Source organism: Crinia signifera, chromosome 6 (genome assembly GCF_055691185.1).
Source record: "Crinia signifera chromosome 6, ASM5569118v1, whole genome shotgun sequence".
Taxonomy (NCBI): Eukaryota; Metazoa; Chordata; class Amphibia; order Anura; family Myobatrachidae; genus Crinia; species Crinia signifera.
In genome coordinates this window covers 165543684-165567560 of record NC_139222.1, presented here as the reverse complement: position 1 = coordinate 165567560, position 23877 = coordinate 165543684, and the positions used below count along the sequence as shown (strand labels likewise).

At 44.8% G+C, this 23877-nt stretch overlaps 1 protein-coding gene across 3 annotated transcripts in view; it reads left to right on the top strand.

Annotated features, from left to right (window-relative positions):
• Window positions 1–1731: 1731 nt before the first annotated feature.
• LOC146008535 (protein 4.2-like) overlaps window positions 1732–23877 on the top strand; it is a 50249-nt gene continuing 28103 nt past the window's right edge. For all 3 annotated transcript variants that reach the window (XR_014444527.1, XM_083147927.1, XM_083147928.1), the window contains exons 1-9: window positions 1732–1864; window positions 5501–5686; window positions 5935–6168; window positions 7475–7593; window positions 9206–9334; window positions 9417–9579; window positions 11261–11399; window positions 21148–21251; window positions 23434–23679. Coding sequence is in view for 2 of the 3 variants with exons in the window: in XM_083147927.1 (XP_083004053.1) it covers window positions 1855–1864; window positions 5501–5686; window positions 5935–6168; window positions 7475–7593; window positions 9206–9334; window positions 9417–9579; window positions 11261–11399; window positions 21148–21251; window positions 23434–23679 (1330 nt within the window). In the remaining variant the exon portion in view is untranslated. The remainder of the gene's footprint in view (window positions 1865–5500; window positions 5687–5934; window positions 6169–7474; window positions 7594–9205; window positions 9335–9416; window positions 9580–11260; window positions 11400–21147; window positions 21252–23433; window positions 23680–23877) is intronic.

Genomic DNA, 23877 nt, shown 5'->3' with positions numbered 1-23877 from the left:
AACTTTTCAAAGATGATCTGATTATGTTTGCCCTTTTGTCCATCAATGTCAAGAATACGTGTGGTATAGGGGTCCGACAGTCGGGATCCTGACAGTCATTATCCCGACGTCGGGATCCCAACTGGCTGGACCCAGACAGCATGGTGAGCGCAACTAAGCCCCTTGCGGCCATGGTCGAGGACCCCCACGAGGGAAAATAGTGGGTGGCCGTCGGGAACCCGGCTATCTGTGTTTTGACAGTTGGGAGAATGCCTGTCTGGATCCCAAGTGTTGGGACCCCGTCCGGCACCCGTCAAGAACTTACTGTTCACTTGCTGCCTACTACATCCTACCACAGACAGGTGCCATTGTAACAGTGGCCAGTATTCAACGAGAATAATTCTCCGTGCATGGCGAGAGATTTTTTCTCTCGCCATGCACTCGCCCTGTTCCGGAGGGCTCGCTGCCACTCCTGCTCCCACTATTCAATGTGGTTAAGACTCGCCGCCACTCGCGTCGAGTCTTAACCCCTGCAGCAGACGAGCATCCGTGGCAGGGAGCTGGTGGCAGCCAGGGAGATTAAAGTCTCCCTGGCTGCCCCAGAACATATGTGGAGGGGAGGTGGGCTCCCCGGGACCCAGGCAGCACAAGCTGCCCCCCCCCTATAGCCAGCGGGGGACCCAGTATTCACTGCACCCGATCGTGCATATGTAATGATCGGATGCAGTGAATATATGAATATCTAATGAGCAGCTCGAGAGCTCCGGCCCCCTGCTGGCTGCTCTGTGTAAAAAAAAAAAAAAATTTAAAAAAATATATTTTTTTAATTAAATATATATTCATGTGCTATAAGCACATGAATAAAAATAACATGCCCCTTTACAGAAAAAAAATCCTGATTTTTTTACACCAAAATTTAAAAAAAATTTAATAGTTTTAAAGTTCACATTCCAGTTCTCCATGAAAAGATGGAGAATTGCTACACGGAGAGACACGGCGAAAATCACTTAAAAAGACGGCAAAAATATCACATTGAATAAGGTGGTTCACTTTTGGAGAGCAAAATGCTCCTTCCAATGTGAAAATAGCACAAACTCGCCATAAAACAAGGCAAATTTTTCTCATTGAATACTGGCCAGTGAGTTAATCAATGCCATTTACCAGTCATGTATATATATATATATATATAGATCACGACAATAGAGTGGCACTCTGGATACTTTCTCTCAAATAAACGGCAGACACTGTAGTCAGTTTCAACGTTTCATTTCTTTATAGAAATTTCGTCAGGATTCATTTCTATAAAGAAAGTATCCAGAGTGCCACTCTATTGCCGTGATCTATCTATCCTTGCTTGGAAGTGGGGGCACCGGATCAAGTATTTTCCATCTTACACAGTGCCGGGTCATCCATCTACTCTATATATATATATATATATATATATATATATATATATGTGTGTGCATGTGCGTTTGTGTATATATAGATATATATATTTATATACATCTGTATACTGTGTGTGTGTGTGTGTGTGTGTGTGTGTGTGTGTGTGTGTATGTACTTTATTTTAAGGGGATAATTTTGTTGGTATGGACTGAACATTTTCAAAGATAGAGGACACCAACAGACGTAAAAAACTGATGCTCATATTTTCAAAGAACCCAGAATTTGAAAACAGGGAATTCCCAGTGTGCAGACTACTGAACACACACTCCACCCATGGCTCCCTGCTATATCACATAGGAAGGTGTTGCAGTGATAGATAACACAGTGTGCGTAGACAGATAAGTACATTCAGAAACATTAAGCAACTGTCAGTGCGCGGGCAATCAGCTGCTGAATGACAAGTGCTGGGTCCTGCCTTCCATAGGAAAGATGAAGCAAGGTAAGAGTGTAGATGTGAATGAGGCAGACATTGGTATGATAATATAGGCTTGCTCATAGTGAGGCTGATATGCTATGCAGATCTGAACCTTTTTGAAAGTATTATTGTTGGCCCCTAGTATAGGTCATGGGCAAGTATAGACCAATGATACTGACTAAAAGCATGGTGAGATGTGTACAACTGCTTATGGGTCAATACACTCATTTTTTGCTCACTTCTTTCAAGCATTTTACACGTAATTTACTTTCATCTTACCATCAGGACTAATATTTTTTAACATGCTAGAGCTTTGGAATGTAATACCATGAGCTGTTGTAATGATAGTAAAGAGGTATTAATACTACTAATGTCTTCGTAATGAAAATGTAATTATTTGTTTCTGAATTTTTTCATTAAGGTAATATAAATATTTCTTTATCTGAGGTAATAAACGACCATGTGGCCGTTTAACAACTTTAAATTGCATGAACTACTGTACTAGCTACAGTATATACTGCAGACTTCTTCTGTTCTCTACTGACAGCATCTCTGCTACATGAGGCAGTGTATGCAAATGGCGGGAGAGAGATGGGGCCCCTCCTGTTCTATAGGGTAACAATGTAGCTTCATTGGAGACCGGGAGAACAACGGACGGGCAGAGAGGGTATAATTATTCCAACAAGGGAATTTGAGAAATGTTTCTGGAGGGTTTAACGTCCTTGGAAAATAAGTGTTACATCATGTTATATAATAATAGTATTATATCATATTCACTTTAGACACATTTATTTAATGATTGTGTGAAATAATTTATTTTGAAGATTGCTGCAACAGGATAAACTGCATTAATATATACATAATAACCAGATTATTTATTTTTTATTAACAGTTTCTTATATCTTATATTGTTATATCTTATATTCTCAGTATCTTATATAGTGCACACATATTCCGCAGCGCTTTATTTGAACATTCACATCAGTCCCTGCCGCAGTGGAGCTTACAATCTATATTCCCTACCACATGCACACACAGACATTCTAGGGTTAATTTGTTGGGAGCTAATTAGCCTACCTGTATAATTTTGGATTGTGGGAGGAAGCCGGTGTACCCGGAGGAAACCCAGGCAAATACAGGGAGAATATACAAACTCTGCACAGTTAGGGCCATGGTGGGAAACAAACCCATGACCTCACCATCTCTGAAATATATAAACAGCTGCTGTATCCAATCAGAATTGGTGGTGTATAAGGTGCTAGATGAAAGCATCTCAGACCTTGCACATTCTGCTTACTAGATGTACACAAGGGAAGGAGTCTGTAGTGTAATCTGCATAAATTCACAAGGGGATCCAGATAATAGGTCGACAGTCAATATGAAGTTACCATATGGGTGACAAGCACAAGGTCGACATAGACAAAATGCAGACACAAGAAAATTGTCAGCATGGAAAGGTTGGGATGCACTTTTAAGTTTTTTTTTGTTATATTTCTTTTGTTTATATTCTTTGGACTTTTTCATATTTTATTAATCACATGGACTACTGTCAATTTAATTACTGTTGACCCCATGATCCACACCGATTTGCAGGCATGCATTACAGACACTGCTGCATGTCTTTTTGAGTGCGACTCAGAATCAGGACCTGTGTTTCCTGGATATAATATAGCCACATTTAGGAAATGAACAGCCCTCTGAATGTTGCTGTTATTTATATGATGTATTACTAGAGGGTCATTGTGTAAAATCCCTATCAAGATATTTTTATGGTTCTTGGTTATCATATGTTTTACAAATCCCAATAATAGTAAAAATACATTAAATTGTATAATTTGCCCTACTCATTACAATGTGGCATAATATGAATCAAAGGGCACTATGATGTTACACAGCTTGATCTGTAGGCACTGTAATGTGGCACAATATGAAGTAGAGGCAATATAGTATAGCATAACAATAACAGGGAGCACTGTATTGATCTATAATATGAACTGGGGAGAATATGGGTGAAATGTACTAAGCATTGGAGAGTTATAAAGCGGAGAGATATAAAGTACCAGTAAATCAGCTCCTAAATGCCATGTTACAGGTTGTGTTAGAAAAATGACAGTCAGGAGTTGGTTGGCTGGTAATGTATATCTCCAAGGTGCACTCATACCCCTTAGTATATTGCAGATTTTTAAGCATGTCAACCTGGTTCTAACTTCTAGGTACAGTGTGAAAGCTCCATAGTCAAAATACCAGGTAAAAAAAACTGTATTTGAACCCGTTTAAAAAGAAGGATCCTATCCTGTTCAAAGGCATTTAATTTTGCAGTGTGAAAGACTCAGACCCGGTATTTTGAACACATGACAGAAGGTGATAGGCTGTCTCCCTGCCTGATTACTGAATCAGGAAACAAGGAAACTAGCATTGGAAGTAGTGAAGAAGCATTGATGGCATATTTCTACACTAAAGAGCATGCAGTTATGGCAACATGGACTGATGAGGAGGGGAGGGAGTTAAGAGGGGAGGCAGACATTGCCAGGCAACTCACTCTCACTGTAAAGGTTTCTCTAATATATAGAAACATTTGTAATTGGTCCAGTGCATAAACATCAACAAACAGGTTTATTTTTAGCTATAACACAAATATGTAAGCCATAAAAGTCCATTACAAATAACATTACACTGTTTTCTATGGGTGAACCGGGTTCAGGGGCATTTATTAAGCTCGGTGAAGTGATAAAGTATCTGTTTTTTATCACCGGCCAATCAGCTCCTACCTGTGCAGTTACAGGCTTGGTTTGAAAAATGACAGGTAGGAACTGATTGGCCGGTGATAAAACCAGACACTTTGGGGGAGATTCTCTAAGCTAAAAATGCGGTAAAAACCCCATTATCTGGGTTTTTACCGCATTTTGGGATGCTGTAAGCATCCCCCGCCGGGTTACCGCTGGCGATGCCCCATAGATGCCAATGGGCTTCTACTGCATCCCACCGCTGTCCCGCAACGACCCCCCGACGCCCCGCACGGACCCCGGCCACCCCGCATCGCCCCCTCACCTGTGTCCGGGCAGCACAGAGCTGTGCTGCCCGGACCTGTGACCTCCTCCCTGCACTGATCCTCTTCCGGGTGCAGGGAGGAGGAGAGCCCGGCGCAGCAGCAGCAGCGCCAGGTGTGTGAGTGAGGGGGGAGCCGCCGGGACCTGCTGGGACCCGGCGACTCTCACCGCAAAGGACAGCTCTTAACGCAAGAGCTGTCCTTTGCTATAATTATCGCATATGTTAGAACATATGCCATAATTATAAATGCGAAGAGAGGCGAAGGGGGGCGGAGATTCTTAGGGAATCTCCCCCTCAATCACTTCACCGAGCTTAATAAATCTATCTCTCAATGTGAAAGGCACCAACCCAGTAATAACCCGGTAATAAACCGGGTCCACCATGCAATGTGCAAGGGGTTAAGCTTGCTCAGACCCATTTCAGAAACGGTTTCAAATACCAGGTCAGAGCCATGTTTGCGATGTGAAAGCAGTGTAAATCTGGCCTTGTACAGTATGTCATCATAATGCGATGTGGGGACATAATTTGTACTGGCCACCCCACAATGTGATACTGCACTGCAGCGTTAGTACACAGGATCTTTTCACACAATGTTGTTATTTTAATTACTAGATCAGGATATTGTAAAATATGATCTTCAAGTGCCAATAAACAACACAGAGCATCGGACCATCAACTTAAGCCAAGATGCCCGGCTCTTCCTGAGACGGGGGCAGGAATTCACTATCACGCTGAAACTACGGGACCAGACTCTAAGTCAGGAGGATCTATGCAATCTGACGCTTATCACTAAGACAGGTGAGATAACAATATCACTCTGGTCTTCAAATTACTTGGGGTAGAACTATCAAGCAGTGAAAAGAGTTAAGGAATGTCAGTTGCCCATAGCAACCAATAAGCTTTGCAGTAGCATAGGAGTGGACTAGTTGCTATGGACAACTTCTCTACTGGTCCACTTCTCCACTCTTTTCACTGCTTGATACCTCAACCATTTTATTTGATAAGGTATTTTTATGTGACCTTTCATGGATGGATTTTCTTACCAGGTCCCAATCCTCTAAAAGGAAATGGATCAAAGAACTGTTTTCCAATATCCAGCCTTGGTGACAGGAAAACATGGAGTGCCAGGGTTGTTGACAACGTCCAGGGATTGTGGAAAGTATCAATCACTTCACCAGCCAACGCCATCATTGGATGCTATTCACTAGCAATAAAAATCCCCAATGCTTTAGTAAAGGACTTGGGGGAATTCATGTTGCTGTTTAACCCTTGGTGTAAAGGTGGGTAGGTAAATTTCCTATGACACAGACATATCCTTTCACTAGTGCAGGTTAAACCACGGAGGAGATTGTACATTTATGTTCTCTGCAGAGATTCTAAATGCCCAGTCCAGGAATTTCTAATGATAATATGTGCCTCCTATAAAATCAGGAGACATGGATGTGGCATTTTGGGTATAAATCAGATTATGTGCCAGCACAAACTAGTCTGAAGCTAGATTATACCCTTATTTTACTTGTGTGGGGGAGATATAAGCAAAGTAAAGGTCCATACACACTGAGCGGCTTTCCCCCTGCCCGGCGCCGACAGAAGGGGGGAGCGCTATGCAAAGCCGTCCTCAAAGCCGCTCATCTGCTGGTATAACCAGCAGATGAGCGGCTTTCCCGGCGATTTTGCGGGAACGCGCAGCAGCGCTCATCGCCAGGCCATACACACTGGGCGGCTTTGAGCTGAAAGCCGCTCAAACATGCTGTTTTGAGCGAATTTCAGCTCAAAGTCACCCAGTGTGTATGGGCCTTAAGTGTATTCTCTGAAAATCAAAGTCCTCTAGTATAGACAAACTATCATTTGTGTAGGTAGTGTGTAGAAAAATTATGTTTATGTTGTTATGTGACTTAATAAGGGATGCGGTCATTTGGTCGAATGCATTATGGTCGAATGTCATTACATCGAATCCATTAGGTCGAATTGCTAAAAGGTCGACATGATTCTAGGTTGACATGGGAAAAGGTCGAAATGATTCTAGGTCGAAAGGTCATTAGTTCGACAGGTCATTAGGTCGACAAGGTCATTAGTTCGACATTGTCTAGGTCGACATTCACAAAGTCGACATGGGGTTTTTCACTGTTTTTTGAGCCGACATGTGCTGACAGGCGGTATTTCATGCCCTACCATCCACTAGGGCGTGGTGGGAGAATAAAATAGTGTGCCGAGCGTAGCGAGGCACCGTGCCCGACGCATTGCGAGCACAGCGAGCGATGCGAGGGGATGCAGTGCACTTTAAACTGTGTCCATGTCGACTGTGTTGACATTCAGGTAAAAAAACAGTGAAAAACCCCATGTCGACTTTGTGAATGTCGACCTAGACAATGTCGAACTAATGACCTTGTCGACCTAATGACCTGTCGAACTAATGACCTTTCGACCTAGAATCATTTCGACCTTTTCCCATGTCGACCTAGAATCATGTCGACCTTTTAGCAATTCGACCTAATGGATTCGATGTAATGACATTCGACCATAATGCATTCGACCAAACGATCCCAACCCGGCTTTTTATAATATTCTTATTGTCCTCTTTTGTAGATGACCCTGTGTACATGTACAATGAGGCTCAGAGACAGGAGTATGTACTAAATGAGGAAGGCATCATATACCTGGGCACTGAAAGCTGTGCCCAGCCCCAGCCCTGGCACTTTGGGCAAGTACGTTTCGCATCCACTTTTCTTATGCATTTCATAGTTGTTTGTTCGTACTCAGCTAAAGTCTGGATTTGGGCTGTGATAGGAAGAACATATAAGCCAGCAATCTAGCCATCAGAGTACTTGTATTACAAGCCAAGTAATCATTAGGGGTATAGGTCATTGGGTGGACCAAATTAAGGTTGACATGCATTGAGTCGACCACTGAAGGTCGATACATGAAAAATGTTGACATGGCTAAGATGGACAGGGTCAAAAGGTCGACACAAGCATTAGGTGGGAACAATGGGAAGGTCGACAGTCAAAAGTTTGGCATTAGTTTTTCACACTTTTCTGTCCTGAATATCGACATGGACCCTTGCATTTCATTGGTGCACCTCATCCCCCCGCTGAGCTCGCCATGCTTCGGCCACAGAGCCTTGCTACACTCTGCACACTATTCTATTCTCCCTCCACGCCCTAGTGGATGGCAGCACATGTCAGCTGAAAAAAAGTGACCTTTTTCATGTGTCGACCTAAGACTTGCCAACCTTCAGTGGTCGACCCAATGCATGACAACCTTAATGGTGTCAACCTAACGACCGTACACCTTCAATAAATTAGCAGAATCAATAAAATTTCCTTCAACACAGCCCATTCCATAAGGTACAAACCTCTCTGTTCCCGGACATCCTTGCCAGTGGCAGAGGTGGGGCTGTAGCACATTCCACAATTCAAATCCTGGAGCCACACTTACTGCGAGTGGCCGGGGTGGCAATGTTTGCCAGTCGTTTGGATGGCAGATGCTAGGGCTCCTCTATTTGAATCTTGAACAATGCCACAGCCCCACCGCTGCAACTGTCACTGGCAGGGAAGTCCCGGATCAGAACCGGATTTTGTATCCAATGGAATGGGTCATGTTTGTGGTGTGTAATGAACCATAAAATCACATAATCAATTAGTTAATCATCTTTATTTACAAGACCACTAAATCCATTCCAAGTATTCCAGACAGACATCATGGATTAACAAGTAATATATTTATAACAATAAAAGGGTGCAAAAAACAAAACCATTTCTTCAACAATCCCTGCCTTGAATGCCTGTCTCTGTTTCGGAGACATCTAAGGAGGGGAATATTTGCCAATCATTTGTCTTTAGTTCTACAGTACTGTGCTTTTTTTTCTACAGTTCCTACCAATCAGCAATGACAGTGTACTCCGGAACATGCTCTGTGGGGGTCTGCTGCACACAAGCAATAAGGGGTAATTGACTAAGATGGGTATTCTATTGATGATGGGATGTTGCCCATAGCAACCAATCAGATTCTGGGGGAGATTCTCTAAGAATCTCCGCCCCCCCTTCGCCGCCCATCGCAATTATAATTATCGCATATGTTCTAACATATGCGATAATATAGCAAAGGACGGGGTTTTTACCGCATTTATAGCTTAGAGAATCTCCCCCTCTATCTATTATCTTCTAGAAGGTGCTAGACAAGTAGAATCTGATTTGTTGCTATGGGAAATATTTAATCTTAAACAGAACTCCCATCTTAGTAAATTTACCCCTAAGAAGCTGTATGCATTTATAGTTTGCCTCCAATGCTGAGATTTGTTTGCCAATTATTTTTCAGTTTGAACAGGAAATTCCTGACATATGTCTTAAGTTTCTGGATATGAATCCTTGTTATCAGAAGGAGCCAGAAATGCATTATTTGAGGAGATATGATCCTATCTACATCGTTCAGATGATCGGTGACATGGTAAGTAAGCGCAGAAGACGGATTCATGCTGAAAACCTCTTACCCATCCCAGCATTTATACATGTCTGATTATCATGTGCAGATTGGCAGGAGGGACGAGGAAGACAGAGTGGCTTTCATGTGTGAGAACGGAGAACTATCCTACAAATGGATAAGCAGTGTCCCTATACTACACCAATGGTTCCAAGATGAAAGTCATCTGGTTTATGGACAGCACTGGGTGTTTGCAGCCGTTCTGTGTACAGGTAGTGATCTCAAAAAAGAACACCTGTCAGTGTAACAGCAGAAAAATTGAAGAACATACATGTCAATGGTTTTTAAAACTGTTTAAAATATTAAACAACCTCTGTCAATCATTACATGCCTTCAAATGCCCATTCCACATTGCCAATGTCTGGAGTGCCAAAAGGGGTTTCTAAAACATTAATTCTGTGTTTTTATTTTCCCTGCAGAGCCCCTGCACTGAGGGCCTGATTCAAACCTGATCTCACAACTGTAAATTTGCCACCGCAGTGCGCCTGGGTGATGCCCAGCTGCGATCAAGTCCTGCAACTGTATTGTTTGCTGGCCATCTGCACAGTGATTGACAGGGAGTGGGTGTGGGAACCGACCGTTTCATGGGACCGCCAAGAAAAACGCAGCACGTGATGAAAAAAATGCTGTCGGGGAAAAAGCAGGAATTCTAAAGCCTGTTAGGGGAGGGTGTGTGACATCATTGGCAGCCTGGGTGTATCTATATTCACCGCAGTCGCCGGGTAAGTCCTGGGCTACATGGCGGCTTCGATGACTGATACCCACTGTAAAAGTTATTGGATGGTAAGCAGCTTCAGATGGCATTTGGACATATTTGCTCGAGTACAAATGGATGTGCAGCTGTACACCTCCAATTGCACAGTGAGAGCAGTCATCCGCAAAGCAGAATGTCACTGGAGCAGGGAAGAGGCTAAACTGATTGGTGGCCGGCCGTGTGAAACTATGGCCAAGCCCAGAAAGCCAACCTCCCTGGGTATTTAAATGAAACACCCTTTCCTTTTTCTTAGTTATTTAAAACTATCCTGCACTACCTTACTTCTGCTGGTTCCTAATTCTAGAAAAAGAGGGGAATATCAGTTGAGTGTTAGCAGGTAGCGTGATGTGTGCTCATCACAGCTGTCACGCTAATTTTTATGCAGCGCTTGGTTAATTGGAATTTCCCCCAAGCGATAGCACCTTTATGTGCCTAGCTCAGATTGGCCTGTTAGCGGCAAGATCAACCTGACTCTTGATTGGTTCCTGTTACTATTGATGCCTATTACAGCACAGATATAGTATTACTCCAACACAATTTACTGTTATTACAGTGCATTGGGGTATAATGTAGGTTAGTGATGAGGTGGCAGAGGGAGGATAGTTATAGGGTGCCTGGTGCCCTATCACTGGCCTTGCCTTTCCCTAAAATAAAAGGGTAAAGGAGTGCTTAAAATGTTGGGATCTATAAAACAGGATTTGTAGCTGTGGTGTGTCTTCCAGGGAAATGAATAGTGGATAATGGCCCTCATTCTAATAGGCTCGCAACGGGACCGATGTTAAAGATCTGTGCTTGCACATATGCTAATATGGGCATGTGCAGGCAGGGCCAGTGCTAGCCATCTCAGCACCCTAGGCAATTCTTCTAAATCAGCAAAGCAGCAAAATACCTCTGCTTTGAGAGTGAACCAGAATGAGGGCCAATATGCAATGAAGCTGCTCCTGACCCAGTATGTGGTCCCAATGTCTATGCACAGTAGCCCCAGAGATATGTGTAGAAGCAACAGACACCGTTCTGAGACTAGTATTAATTGACTCACCAAATTAGTGGTCACCTATTGCCCTATTTTGCATTTATTTCTCATATAGTCTATTGTTTATCAGTAACATTAGAAACATTTTTTTTGACTTGTTTGACAGTGTTGCGCTGTCTGGGTATTCCAACCAGGATTGTCACAAATTACAACTCCGCCTATGACACGGACCAGACTCTGCAGAAGAATATATATTACGATGAGCATGGGGCACGGATCCACAGATCAAGGAGTGACAGCATCTGGTAATGACTGATATAACACACCAGTCAAATTTACATGTGTCCTCTACTGACTGTAACTGTTGGAAACAATTATAGCAATTGCTGAAATGGCACTGTCCTAATAATAGCTATAAGTAGCCATATATAAATCTTAATATGGTTATTAATAATTATACCATATTCTAATATAATATCTGTTGTGAAATGGAACCAGTTTATACTCTGCATATTGCTGTCAGTTCTGCTGGACTCTCCAGTGATACTGCTTTCACATGGCAAAATGCAGGGTCGCACAGGGACTTTGAAACGGTTCAGTCCCGGTGCGACCCTGCCTTTTGGAATGTTCACATCCCCTCAGCGAACCAGCATTATTGCTGACGTCATCAGGGGGCGTGTCGGGGAGTCAGAGCATCATCGGGGGTGGGGGAGGAGGCATCGCTTTGAGCTGGCACTGCTCCAAGCGCCGCCTCCTCTATAGTGTGGAATGGGAAACGGGTCACTCGGCCCATTTAACCCGTTCACACTGCACAGCAACATGGCAACAAACTGGTAAGAACTCTGCTTTTTTTACCGGTTCATATTACTATTATTATTATTATTATAATTTTATTTATAAGGCGCCACAAGTGTTTCGCAGCGCCGTACAAAGGAACAATACAGGGAGACAAAACTTGGCATAACATTGAATAAATAACAAAAGTAGAGTACAAATAAAGAGTACCACAGTTCAATACACATTACAGCTTAAATATTGCTGTGTTGCTACCCGTTTGCGGGACCCGGTAACCCCTTTCACATCGCACTAAATACCGGGACGAGCCGGCAAGAGACCAGCTTGTACCCGGTAATTAGTTGCTATGTGAAAGGGGTATTAGCAAATTATGGGGGAGATTTATCAAACTTTGGAGAGAGATAAAGCACCTACCAATCAGCTTCTGTCAATTTACAGGCTGTGCCAGAAAAATGACAGAAGCTGATATAATTAGATATAAGTGATTAGATGATAGGGCAGTCATGTGTCTATATGGCAGTTACTTTCCCTTTCATGAGCCTCTCCCCTGTGGGGTAGCACACATTGGCCTATATGCAGCAGTGAATTCCCCACTAGGCACATTCCTAGGGGTGGACGCTTGATTGCATGTTTCATTACCATTGGCCAGGGCTGCCATCAGAAATTGTGGGGTCCAGGACTGACAAAATTGGAAGCCCCCCCCCCCCATTATTAAAAAAAAATTTTTTTATATGCCCACTGCCCAGCAATGCATATATTTTTCAATGTCCACCAATGTATATATTTCTCGATGCCCACCAATGTATATATTTTTATATGCCCATTGCCCAGCAATGTATATTTTTATATGCCCACTGATGTATATATTTTTATATGCCCGCTGCCCACCAATACTTATATATTTATATGCCCACTGCCACCAATGTATGTTTATTTAAACACCACTGCCCTCCAATGTTTATTAATAATAGGCGGTAACATATACAGTATACAGTACATTGCTGGCGTGCGCCAGTAATTTATACATTACCACCTACTACTAATAAACATTGGAGGGCAGTGGGCATATAAAAATATATACATTGGTGGGCAGTGGATGTATAAATATATAAACATTGGTGGGAAGTGGATGTATAAATATATACACATTGGTGGGCAGTGTGCAGGCATTCCATACCCCACTCTCCCTTGCTGGGCACTGTTTAAGGTATTGGTACGGTACCTGGCTTGAGGCCGGGGTCAGGCTGGCTGGCACTGGCAGCTCCTCCATGTGATGCTCGTGACTGCTGCTGCAGATTCGCAGCTCCTCGTTTGTCACGTGCAGCATGATGTCATTATGACACGCCGCGCTGTGGGGGGCTTCCTGTGCCAAGTTCCGGCGGCCGGACAACTTGTTGCTGGAGGATGTAGTCACTCACAATGTGCCGCCGCGGCCGCCGGGACAGTAATGAACTCCGAACTCCGGGTGGCGGGCTCAAGCAGGGGGAAGGGGGCTGGGGAAAGGGGCGGGGTGATTGACCGTGCTGCTGAGGATAGAGCTGCCGGGCCCTACCCTCTGTCAGAGCGGCAGGGCCCTGGACTTAAATACCCCCAGACCCCTCTGTCGGCGGCCCTGCCATTGGCCCAAGAATTAGCAATAATTAAAAATATGTGTACTCTAATATATTCTACACAATCTTAATTTGAGTGTGAACAGGTAGGACATAGGCAGACTGCTGTCCTAGTTAGTAAATATGTAGATAAAATAAATGCAATGTCAGAGCTCTTGGCTTATTTTATTATCCAATTGTAAAGCGCAACGGAATATGCTGCGCTATAGTAGAAAAAAAAAACAGATATCACGCACAGGGCATTTGAGCAGCGCTATAAAGATATACCAATAACAAGTGTTTGTCCCAGTTTCAAATTTTACTTTTACTAAAAATTGACCACATATATTAAAATACAATGTATGTACGATAATTGAAGTGAAAATAATAAGAATAGAAATAAAAACAATAATATAAGTTCCATGTATGGTTTTTATTTCTATTCTTATTATTTTCATTTCAATTATCGTAGAAGAATACTTTGAAAAAAAAAATGAATGATCGATGGTCGATGGCCATCCCTACACTAAACTAGCAATCACCAAAATGAGGGCTTAAAATCAAACTGGAAATATTAAAATTGGACATGGGTGGCCCATAATATTGTGCTACGGGCACTTTGACCCCTAAATCTGCCACTTCATATTTTTTCAGTAATTTAAAAAAAAAAACATTCTTTCTTTAACAGTAGTTCATGATGTTCCCCTGTTGCTTATTACAAATGATAGCCAAATGTCCTAAGTCTTTCATGACCCACTGCATTCATGCACCACTCAAATCATCTTATCTAAAATAACGACTCGGACAACTGAAATGTGGTGAATGGGGTCGTCTTTTTATTTTTCTGAAAGAGGGCGGCCTATTTGATCTAACTATGATATTTAAATTTAACTATCTATGGTGGCGAGGTCAGAACTGCTTTAAATAAAGATTTCTTGGGCCGACTGCCCAAAGGAACAAGAACTGGCCTCCTGCCACATCCCTGTCCTTAAAATACAATTTAAAGTTATTAAAAAATAAAATTCAGGCCACCTGCCTGAACGATCTAAATATTCCCCATCAGGTCACAACTCAACTAAAGTGACATCAGGGGCCCACCTGGATCGGTGATGCCCCTGAAGGAAAAACTGTTGCCATGCCAAAGTCACTTTCTCCAAAGGAGTTGCCCCTCAAGGGAAATGAATCCCAAAAAGGTGTTAATGCACAAAATAACCTAGCCACCGTTCTGAGACCGGCCACCTGCCGAAGATCTCCCAATCCGGCACTGCCACCATAGACATACATAGCCCTCAATCTCTCTAAAATATCCCTAAGGAACAGGGCCATACCCTCCTCTGAAAGGTGTACTCCATCACTCCTGTACAACCTCTGATCGCGGAAGTTGATACCCGCATGCGGTATCGAGTATCCGCCATGCTGACAGACAGCTCGACCCACTACTGAGTTCACCCTCCGTCTTACCAGGTCAATTGCACCAGGGTTAAGAGCACCCCTCCAATTCTGCCTTGGTATAATGTCCGACCAAAAGACTCTGCAAAAGGGGAAACGCTGCAATATATCTAACAATTCATTTCTGATCTCGAATCTAACTTCCAGACAGGTTCTGGATGTTAAATCATTACCCCCCAAGTGTACTATTAGAAATAGCGGGTATCCGAACCCATCCACTGCCTCTTCAAATGTCTGCCCTAAATTGTGAAAACCTTAAGCCACGATGCCCCAGCCATCTAAACAGATTCAGTCCTGGATACTGTGAGTAATCCAGAGCATTTGGGGATACTGATAGCCAGTAAACGAATGAATGACCCAACAACCAAATAAATTGCGGATCAATCCGCATGCCTGAAAAAAGAATTTAGAAAAAATTAGTAGTATTTGTGAATTATTTTAATGTTTAAGATAGAGTAATTCCTGACATTGGGCTGTGTTTGGGGGGAGGGGGGGGGGGATTTGGGTCACCCCAATTTGACTTAAGGCAAAAAACACACACACCAGCCGGCAGAAGCCGTAATTAAAGCTGATGGCAATAAAAAATTCCTCAAGGCCCCCCAAACACTAAAGCGTGTTTAAGCGAGCGGCTAATCCTCAAAGGGGGCGCACTGCCAGATCAAGGTCTGATGTAACGTCTAAACGTACCAGACCTCCATCTACCCAGTGCCCGAATAGATCTATTGAACCAACCCGCCGAAGCGGCAGCCGAAGCGGCGCCGATGCGAAAAGAGTGTGTCCCATACATCTCCGGTGAAAGACCCAGATGCAGAATTCCCCGTTTCAAAACCGAATTAAATTGATAACGAGTCAGGGAGACCCATCGATGTGAATGAGCCAACCCCCAGGCATATTAGGACGCAAGGACGAATAAGCCCCTGCCACAACCAACGGACAAATCTGCCGATCCGGACAGGAACCCATACGAACCCAACGCCCCTTGCCAACTACATCAGTTTTGGACCGTTGGACTCTGCACCATAACCCATCGGGGGCAACGACGACATGGGTTGCCAGCATAGGTGAAGCCGATGACCGAGATGGTGCCACCAGTTCACCTACCCTGAACGCTCCATGAAAGGCCATCACGAAGGCCATAGCAAACAGTTTGGCCTCATACTGAGATGTGCAAACTGCTTTCAAGGCGCGTACCAACTTCCCCAACAGGCGACCATCAATCGGCCGTCGCCTATCGGGGATAGGTGGTTCTAATCTCGCCCAGCCCTTAAGCATTCTCTGCAGGAAAAAGGACTTTGTAATGTCCTTTTTCCCTTTCAAACGCAGGAAGTAAGAAATGCCCGCTAAGGCCTTACCCACTGCGCCACGAGACTTCCCGGCTACATAGAAACGCCAAGCAAAGGCAAGAATTAATGATTTTAAACTCTTACCTCTGTTGCCCCTTTCCAATAAGAATTGGCTCCAACTCTGCCACGCCGTCAAATATGCGGCAAACGTAGCCGGTGCTAAAGAGCTATGAGCTAGCCCCTCCATTCCGGGTGAATTACCTGCCATACATAAAAAGGGCAAATGTCACCCGTTAAACGTGCAGTAGGTGCCAGACGTCTAAAACGCTGCCATTCAAAGCGCGAAAGGGCATCGGCTATTTCGTTATGTACGCCGGAGACATGTCTGGCTCTCAACGTTATATTGTTAACCAGACATGTAAGCACAATCTGTCCAATTACTCTTAGAACCTCTAAGGAAGTAGATTTTTGTCTGTTAATAGCGTAAACAACCCCTAGGTTGTCACACCAAAAAACCACTTCCTTATTTTTTAAGCAATCATGCTAGAGCTCAATAGCGACCATTATGGGAAACACTTCTAATAGAAGCATGTTCCTCGTGAACCCCTTCTCAATCCAGTCTGCAGGCCAAGATTCCGAACACCATCTACCGGCAAAGAAAGCGCCAAAGCCAGTGGCACCCGCTGCGTCGGTATATAGCTCCAGAGCAGAATTACAAATGGGCGCCTCCTGCCATATGCGAATCCCATTAAATTGGGACAAAAAGGCATCCCAAATCCCAAGGTCATGCCGCATTTCACTTGTGAGCCTCAGGAAATGGTGAGGCCTCCTTATTCCCACAGTAGCCCTTTCTAATTTCCTCATGAAAATCCTACCCATGGGTATCACTCGGCAGGCGAAATTAAACACACCCAGCAACGATTGGGCCTGTTTAAGCCTCAATTTCCCTGCTGCGAGGACAAACAAGATTTCATCATGTAAGCGATTAATCTTGTCTCTTGGGAGTCTACATTGTCCTTGTACTGTGTCCACTTCAATACCTAGAAAAGTTAATACTGTAGTTGGGCCCTCGGTTTTATCGTCCGCTATCGGTACTCCAAACGACTTAAAAAGTGTCTGTGTACTAACTAATAGGGCCAAACATCTATCCGAGTTGGATGGACCCATGAGCAGAAAATCATCTAGATAATGTGCTATTCCGGACTCTCCAGAAACCTCATGCAAACACCATTGCAAAAAGGTGCTGAATCGCTCGAAATAAGCGCAGGAAATGGAACAACCCATGGGAAGGCATCTATCAAAATAAAACCCATCATCTAATTTAAAACCCATGTATTTAAAAGCTGATGGGTGCAGAGGCAATAACCTGAAAGCTGACTCAACATCTATCTTGCACAGCAAAGCCCCTTTTTCAAATGACCTTACTAATGCAATGGCCTCATCAAAAGATTGATAAACCACGCTACATAATTCATCAGAGATGGCATCATTAACTGATGCACCCTTTGGGCTGGATAGATGCTGAATCAGCCTAAATTTCCCCTCTGCTTTTTTGGGGACTACTCCTACCGGAGAAAGGATCATGCCCTGAATAGGAGGCTCTTTAAAAGGACCCACCATCCGCCCTAAATTCACCTCGGCATTAACCTTCTCCTTAACAATTAAAGGAAACTGATATGCCGAACGCAAATTCCTAACGGACCCCTGATTAATGTTACCCGAGATTGGTAAGGCAAACCCCCCAGAGAATCCGTTTTTAATGAATTCTGCCTCCTCTCTAAAGGGGTACCTATCCAACCACGGCAACATAGCCTGCAGCTGGATAGGGGATGGAGCTTTAAGCATGATTTGGTTCCGCTGGACCGCGGATTTGCTTGTTGCCAGAAGCTCCACCCTGTCCCTGTGCTGGCTTGCTACACTCCTTAATGGGATGATTGCCTCCACACCTGATACAGGAGTGCCGAAAACGACACTTCTGTCCCAGGGTGCACGTGTTATTGTTGTAGGCAAAGCATTTCCCATGACCTACTCTGTTAGCACGGCCCCCCGAAGCCTGCCCCCCTTGTTTCTTATTCCAAGGTTTCGAAGAAGCCTCACCCATTGGCACGGCAGAATTTGTGACCTCGACATAAAGCTCAATGTCTTTTCTGCCGAAGTCATAAACCTCCTTCCCGTGCTGCTTGCGCCTGAATTCCTCATCATACGTGCGCCATCCGTAGCCGCGGTATGATGTGTATAAATTGTGAATTAGATACTGATAGTGTATCAAATTCATGTACTCATCAGGCCTAGACTCCATATAACAAGCCGCGAAGACCAGCATTCCTCGCACCTAGTTATTGTAAGTCATTATCGCTTCCTCACTGTCTGTACCTTTCTTTCGTGCAGCAATCAGCGCTTTCTGGCTTTTGCTAGTAAGAGCAAATATGTTAACATACTTGCCCTTTCTAATCCTATCCCGCATCCTTGGACGCAAACCCCGCATTACGGTGGTATTTGCACACTGGACAGAGTCGGATTCAATTGTAAGCACTGAATCCTCACTAGGAGATCTCCTAGTTCGTCTCCTCTTCTTCCTGGACCTCCGCACCCCGTCATCCGACGAGGAGGGTGATTCCGAAGAAGTGGAGGCCAATGAACTATCAGAGTGCCTGCGCCTACGCTTCTTCCCTGATCGCTTACCGCGCTTAGCCTTTGTATGCCTCCCCCCTCCTGATGAGCTAGACCCATCGGTGTCAGAGTTACCTGACCCGCATGAATTAACCCAATCAGGGTCAGAAGGCAGCTCACCCCCGGAATGCGAAGATCCTCCGGACCTGCTGCCACCACCTCGTCGGCGTCCCGCTGCTGCTCTGTCCATGATTCCTGAAGTGCCTGCTACTGCGGGCACAAAAGGGACATTTGTCTCAGCCATTGAATCATTTGTAACAGCTGACCCCGCCGAAATATTGCTGGTGGCACCCAGGGCAGAGGAAAGGGCCGGCACCATGACCTGAGTCAGTGCTGCAGCGTCTAATGGACGCTGACCACCAGCACCCTGCCCACCTGGACCGGTGGTTAACAGGGGCACGATGGTGGATACCACTGCTGCACAGATCGTGGATAGCGAGGCCATGTTCCCAGTGGGAGCACCCCCCCGGACCACCTCCGCATAGGTACGGTGGGACCCCGCACGATTACCCCTGCCTCCAGTTGGAACCAAAGCCAGAACATTTTGCTCATCCACGGACCCAGAGGATGAGCCTCCATCCTCTGTTCCATATGCAGGCACATCAAACTGCTGTGCCCTCCTATTTCTCCTCCTTGTTCTGGCATTGCCCCCAACTGGAGCATAGCTATACACATCCCCTTCATCTAGCTGGGGAGTTATATTATCCTCCCCAGCATCTACTAAACCTCTGTTAGAGGGCAGCTCTGCGCGGCTTCTGCCACGTGCAGACCTGCCCCCCCTAGCAGCAGCAGGGCGTCTGGCCTGCCGCTGTCGACCTGCATTGCCAGCAGGAACTCCCGCTGTAACATTTACTGCACGGGGGCGCCTCGCTGCCGTAGTGCAGCTCCCGGCACCCCCGCTGACCCCTGACCCCCGCCAGCCCGACGCGAACGCACAGCGCCGGGCCGGCGGTGCAGGGATTCCTCCGCCGCCTGCTCGCGGCTTCTCCTAACAACCGGAGCGTCACTGACATCCGGCCGCCCACGAGCTGTACTAGCCGCAGGCTGCCGTGCTCCCGCGAGTTGTTTGAGTCTCAACCGCGGGCGCCATTACACGCAGCCCGTCAGCAGACCACCTGTCTGCTTCGGGGCCCGTCTCCCTCGGCCGCCCGCGCGCTGACTGGGCATCAGCCGCGGGTGACAGGAGACTACCAGGTGGAGCGGGAGAGCCGGACAGGCCTCTCACCGCGTCCCTACCTGGCGGTCGGGTGCGCACACGGGCGGGGGCAGTGACAGGACCGGAACCTGCTGGCTCCCTAGCCCTCGCCCTCCCTCTCGCCCCTGAGGTTGTCGGCATCCCTGCTCCCTGAAGGAAACGAGCAGGAACACCAGCCTCCCTCCTCGGCCTGACACCAGACATGATAATAAAGGAAATAAGATCAGGAGAAAAGACAAGACAGATATTAAGGTATGACAGTAAGGATAGAAAATAGGTGATGTATATAAGCAGTAAGAGAATAAGAAGAAAAGAAAGAATAGATATAGATAGTGAAAAAACAGGGTATAAGTCTCTGAATTCAACCACAGTACTTATCAGTCCAACGTTTGAAATCAAAGAGGCAGAATATTCTAGAATCTCCCATGATCCTAACCTTAATCCCCACCCATAACAAATCCTAACCAATAACAGCCTAATATACATCGGCCAATCCGACCTTCAGAAAAACAAAACACCCCATCCCCTGTTGCCGAGTGCTCCTGGAATACATTTCATGCATAGGCCATAAAACTTATGTCACTTCATGCACACAAGGTGCACTCCATGATCTTCTATGTTGGCACTAATTTTGCAGAACCACCGTGATGTAGATTTTCCCTTTGCTGCTCAGTTTCAGTAGAAGTTGGATTCCCCTGTGGTTTTAGGAAGTTAGTTGTTAAATCCTGGGGAAGCAGCCTGGACAAAGATTGGTTCTGTTTCCTTCAGTACTGGATGGTCACTGTCTATAGAACTAAGAAGCTGTTTAGTATTTGTAATTCAACCACATAAACTACATGCACTATATTTTTGAGGGACTGTGGACATAACCATGGCTATACTGCTGAGGGTTGCAAGTTCCTGGCTAACATGCCGACTTACCTCTACATTTGTTGCCATACTAGCCAATACATTTGAAAACATATGTAGTGTACCACAGGGTTCCCACTTCTTCTCCTAAAGTCCATACTGTCACTTTGTTGACAAATCAGTGACCAACTGGCTTCTTGTGTAATGCAATTTCATCTTACAGGCATTTTCATGTGTGGAATGAGTGTTGGATGGAGAGGAGAGATCTCCCTAAAGGATTCAGTGGATGGCAGGTTCTTGATGCTACTGCTCAACAGAAATATAATGGTAATAACATAAGTTATTGCAAAAATGAAATTATTAGAATTATAAGTAATACAGTATATATTGCACAACTTTTCAATAAAAGGTAATTTACTAACTGCAAATATTAGTCTCACAGCACATTTGGTAATAAAAATACTATTAAGAGTTTATTTAGGTACTTGTTTCCTAGCACGGCGCCAGAGATAAAAATTGTATCCATCGGGTCCTAAAAAATCGCGTCGATCGCATCGCATGTAACCAAATCGCATGCGATGCGATCGACGCAATTTTTACATTGGAACCAATGTAAAATGGTCCCTGAGACCCGATTTTACATTGGCCCCAATGTTAAATGCCCCCAAGACCCCAATTTTCATTGTATCCCCACCCTAATGGGTCAAATGCCCCCCCATTGTTAACGCCACCCCACGATGAACGCCAACCCGAAGTGTGGCGAGTGCAGCGAGCCCGCGAGGGGCGGCGGTACACGTCCTCCGACCTTTTCATACCCCCACTATCCACGTCAGCGTGGAGTTGATTTGAAATAGTGTGGCGAGCACAGTGAGCCACCGAGCCCGAAGCGTGCCCCTGCGAGGGGACGCGCATTACTTTACAGGTATTACGCGTCTCCTCGCGGGGCTCGCTGTGCTCGCCACGCTTCGGGCTCGGTGGTTTGCTGCGCTCGCCACACTATATAAAAACAACTCCACGCGAACGTGGATAGTGGGGGTATGAAAAGGTCGGAGGACACGTACCGCCGCCCCTCGCGAGCTCGGTGTGCTCGCCATGCTTCGGGTTGGCGTTCATCGTGGGGTTAAGGCATGCGATGAACGCGATTTTTTAATTGTCGGGAAAAAGGCTAAAAATAGCCCTAAAATTGCGTCGGTCGCATCCATCGCATACCTTAACTTAAGGTATGCGATGACCCACGACGGGTGCCGGGCTTGGAAACAGGTACCTTTATTTATTTTTTCTGCTAAAGAGATCCATGTAACTGACATAGATTTCTATGTAGATATTCATATGGGTTGGTTGCAGAATCCCAGCAGTCACAATATGAATGGTCAGGATGTCAACAGCAGCATCCAGAACAGGGTCAAAGTGGGTGGAGCCATGCATAGGAGGAGGTGGAGACTAAGATCTGATAAATTGATATATATTACTGTATATATAGATCCACACATGTGTACTCAGAAGTAATATGTATTTCAAAGACAATTGCCTAAGTCAGTATGGATCATATATGCTAAGCAATGCAAATGCAGGAAGAGGCGCACTCCATCTCATGCCTGCATGTGTAAAAACTGCAATGCGATTGCTATTCATCTTGTGACTGCAGACTGTTAGACCTTCCTCAGATTTGCCGTTGCAGGGGACATTGCAAGGCCAAGGAAACTGCAATCGCAACACAGTCCTTGCCATCTTCACACCAGGGAAATGGGTTTGACATGACCCACTTTTCCTGAACACCAGCCTTTCCTGCCCCATTTCTTCCCATGAAGAGGCAGAGATGTTCTACGCACAATAGGCCCTGTGTGTGCACAGTTTCCCAACAATCGGGAAACTGCTTGTTGGAGCGCATAAGTGAGCCAGCCTTAATTAGCCCTATGTAGACATTTTCATTTAATTATTTAGAATGCAGGTATGACTATAGGTTAAAGTAGACCAGTGGTCCTCAAGGCACACTAACAGTCCAGGTTTTATGGTTATCCTTGCTTATTCAAGGATGATATAATCATGCTGACAGGTACAATTTAAGTCACCTGTGCCTAAGCCTGGATAGTCATCCAATCTGGACTGTTGGTGTGCCTTGAGGACCGCGGTTGAGCACCACTGCAGTAGACTATTAAAAATCTGAATATAATATGGAGCAAAAACATTAGTTTTTACTAAAAAGAAACACTGCAATAAATTGATAGTATGACATTTGCTCATTTGATAGTATGACATTTGCTCATATTGGCAAATGATACGCACACATACACACACACACACAGATACAGTAAACATTAATTAAGTATTCTGTCGGGCCTCGATTGCTGAGATTCTGACCACATCCCATCCATATGAATGTGTATGACAGCTTCTATTAAACAATTAGGAACTATTCTTCTGTAATGGTAATAGTGTATATTGGAGTATTATCCAAGTGCAATAGCTCCTTAAGATATTACCTTTACATCTGCTTGTCCTACAATTACAGGTGCTTTGTACGGTTGTGGTCCTGCCCCAGTGAAAGCCATCAAGGAAGGGCGTGTGGAAATCAATTATGACACAAAGCTTATCTTCTCCAAGGTGTTCACAGACTGTGCGGTCTTGGTGCGAAACTCAAATGGATATTTCAGTAAGGCATTCAGCAATGCCAGGCATGTAGGAGATGGAATCAGTACAAAGAGCATCGGAAGCGAGTTTCAAAATGATATAACCCATGACTACAAATACCCAAAAGGTGAGTATTATTTGTGTCAAACGCCATTGTACAACACAGACTGGTGATTGTTCTTAAAATAAATCAAAATAAATATCTCCTAGCAATTATATATTGTTGCCAAGTACTGTTTTGCATAGGGGTTATTCAGACCTGATCGCTGTTGTGTGAATTTGCAAGGCGATCGATTATGAAAGTATAGTGCATGCATCTGGGTCG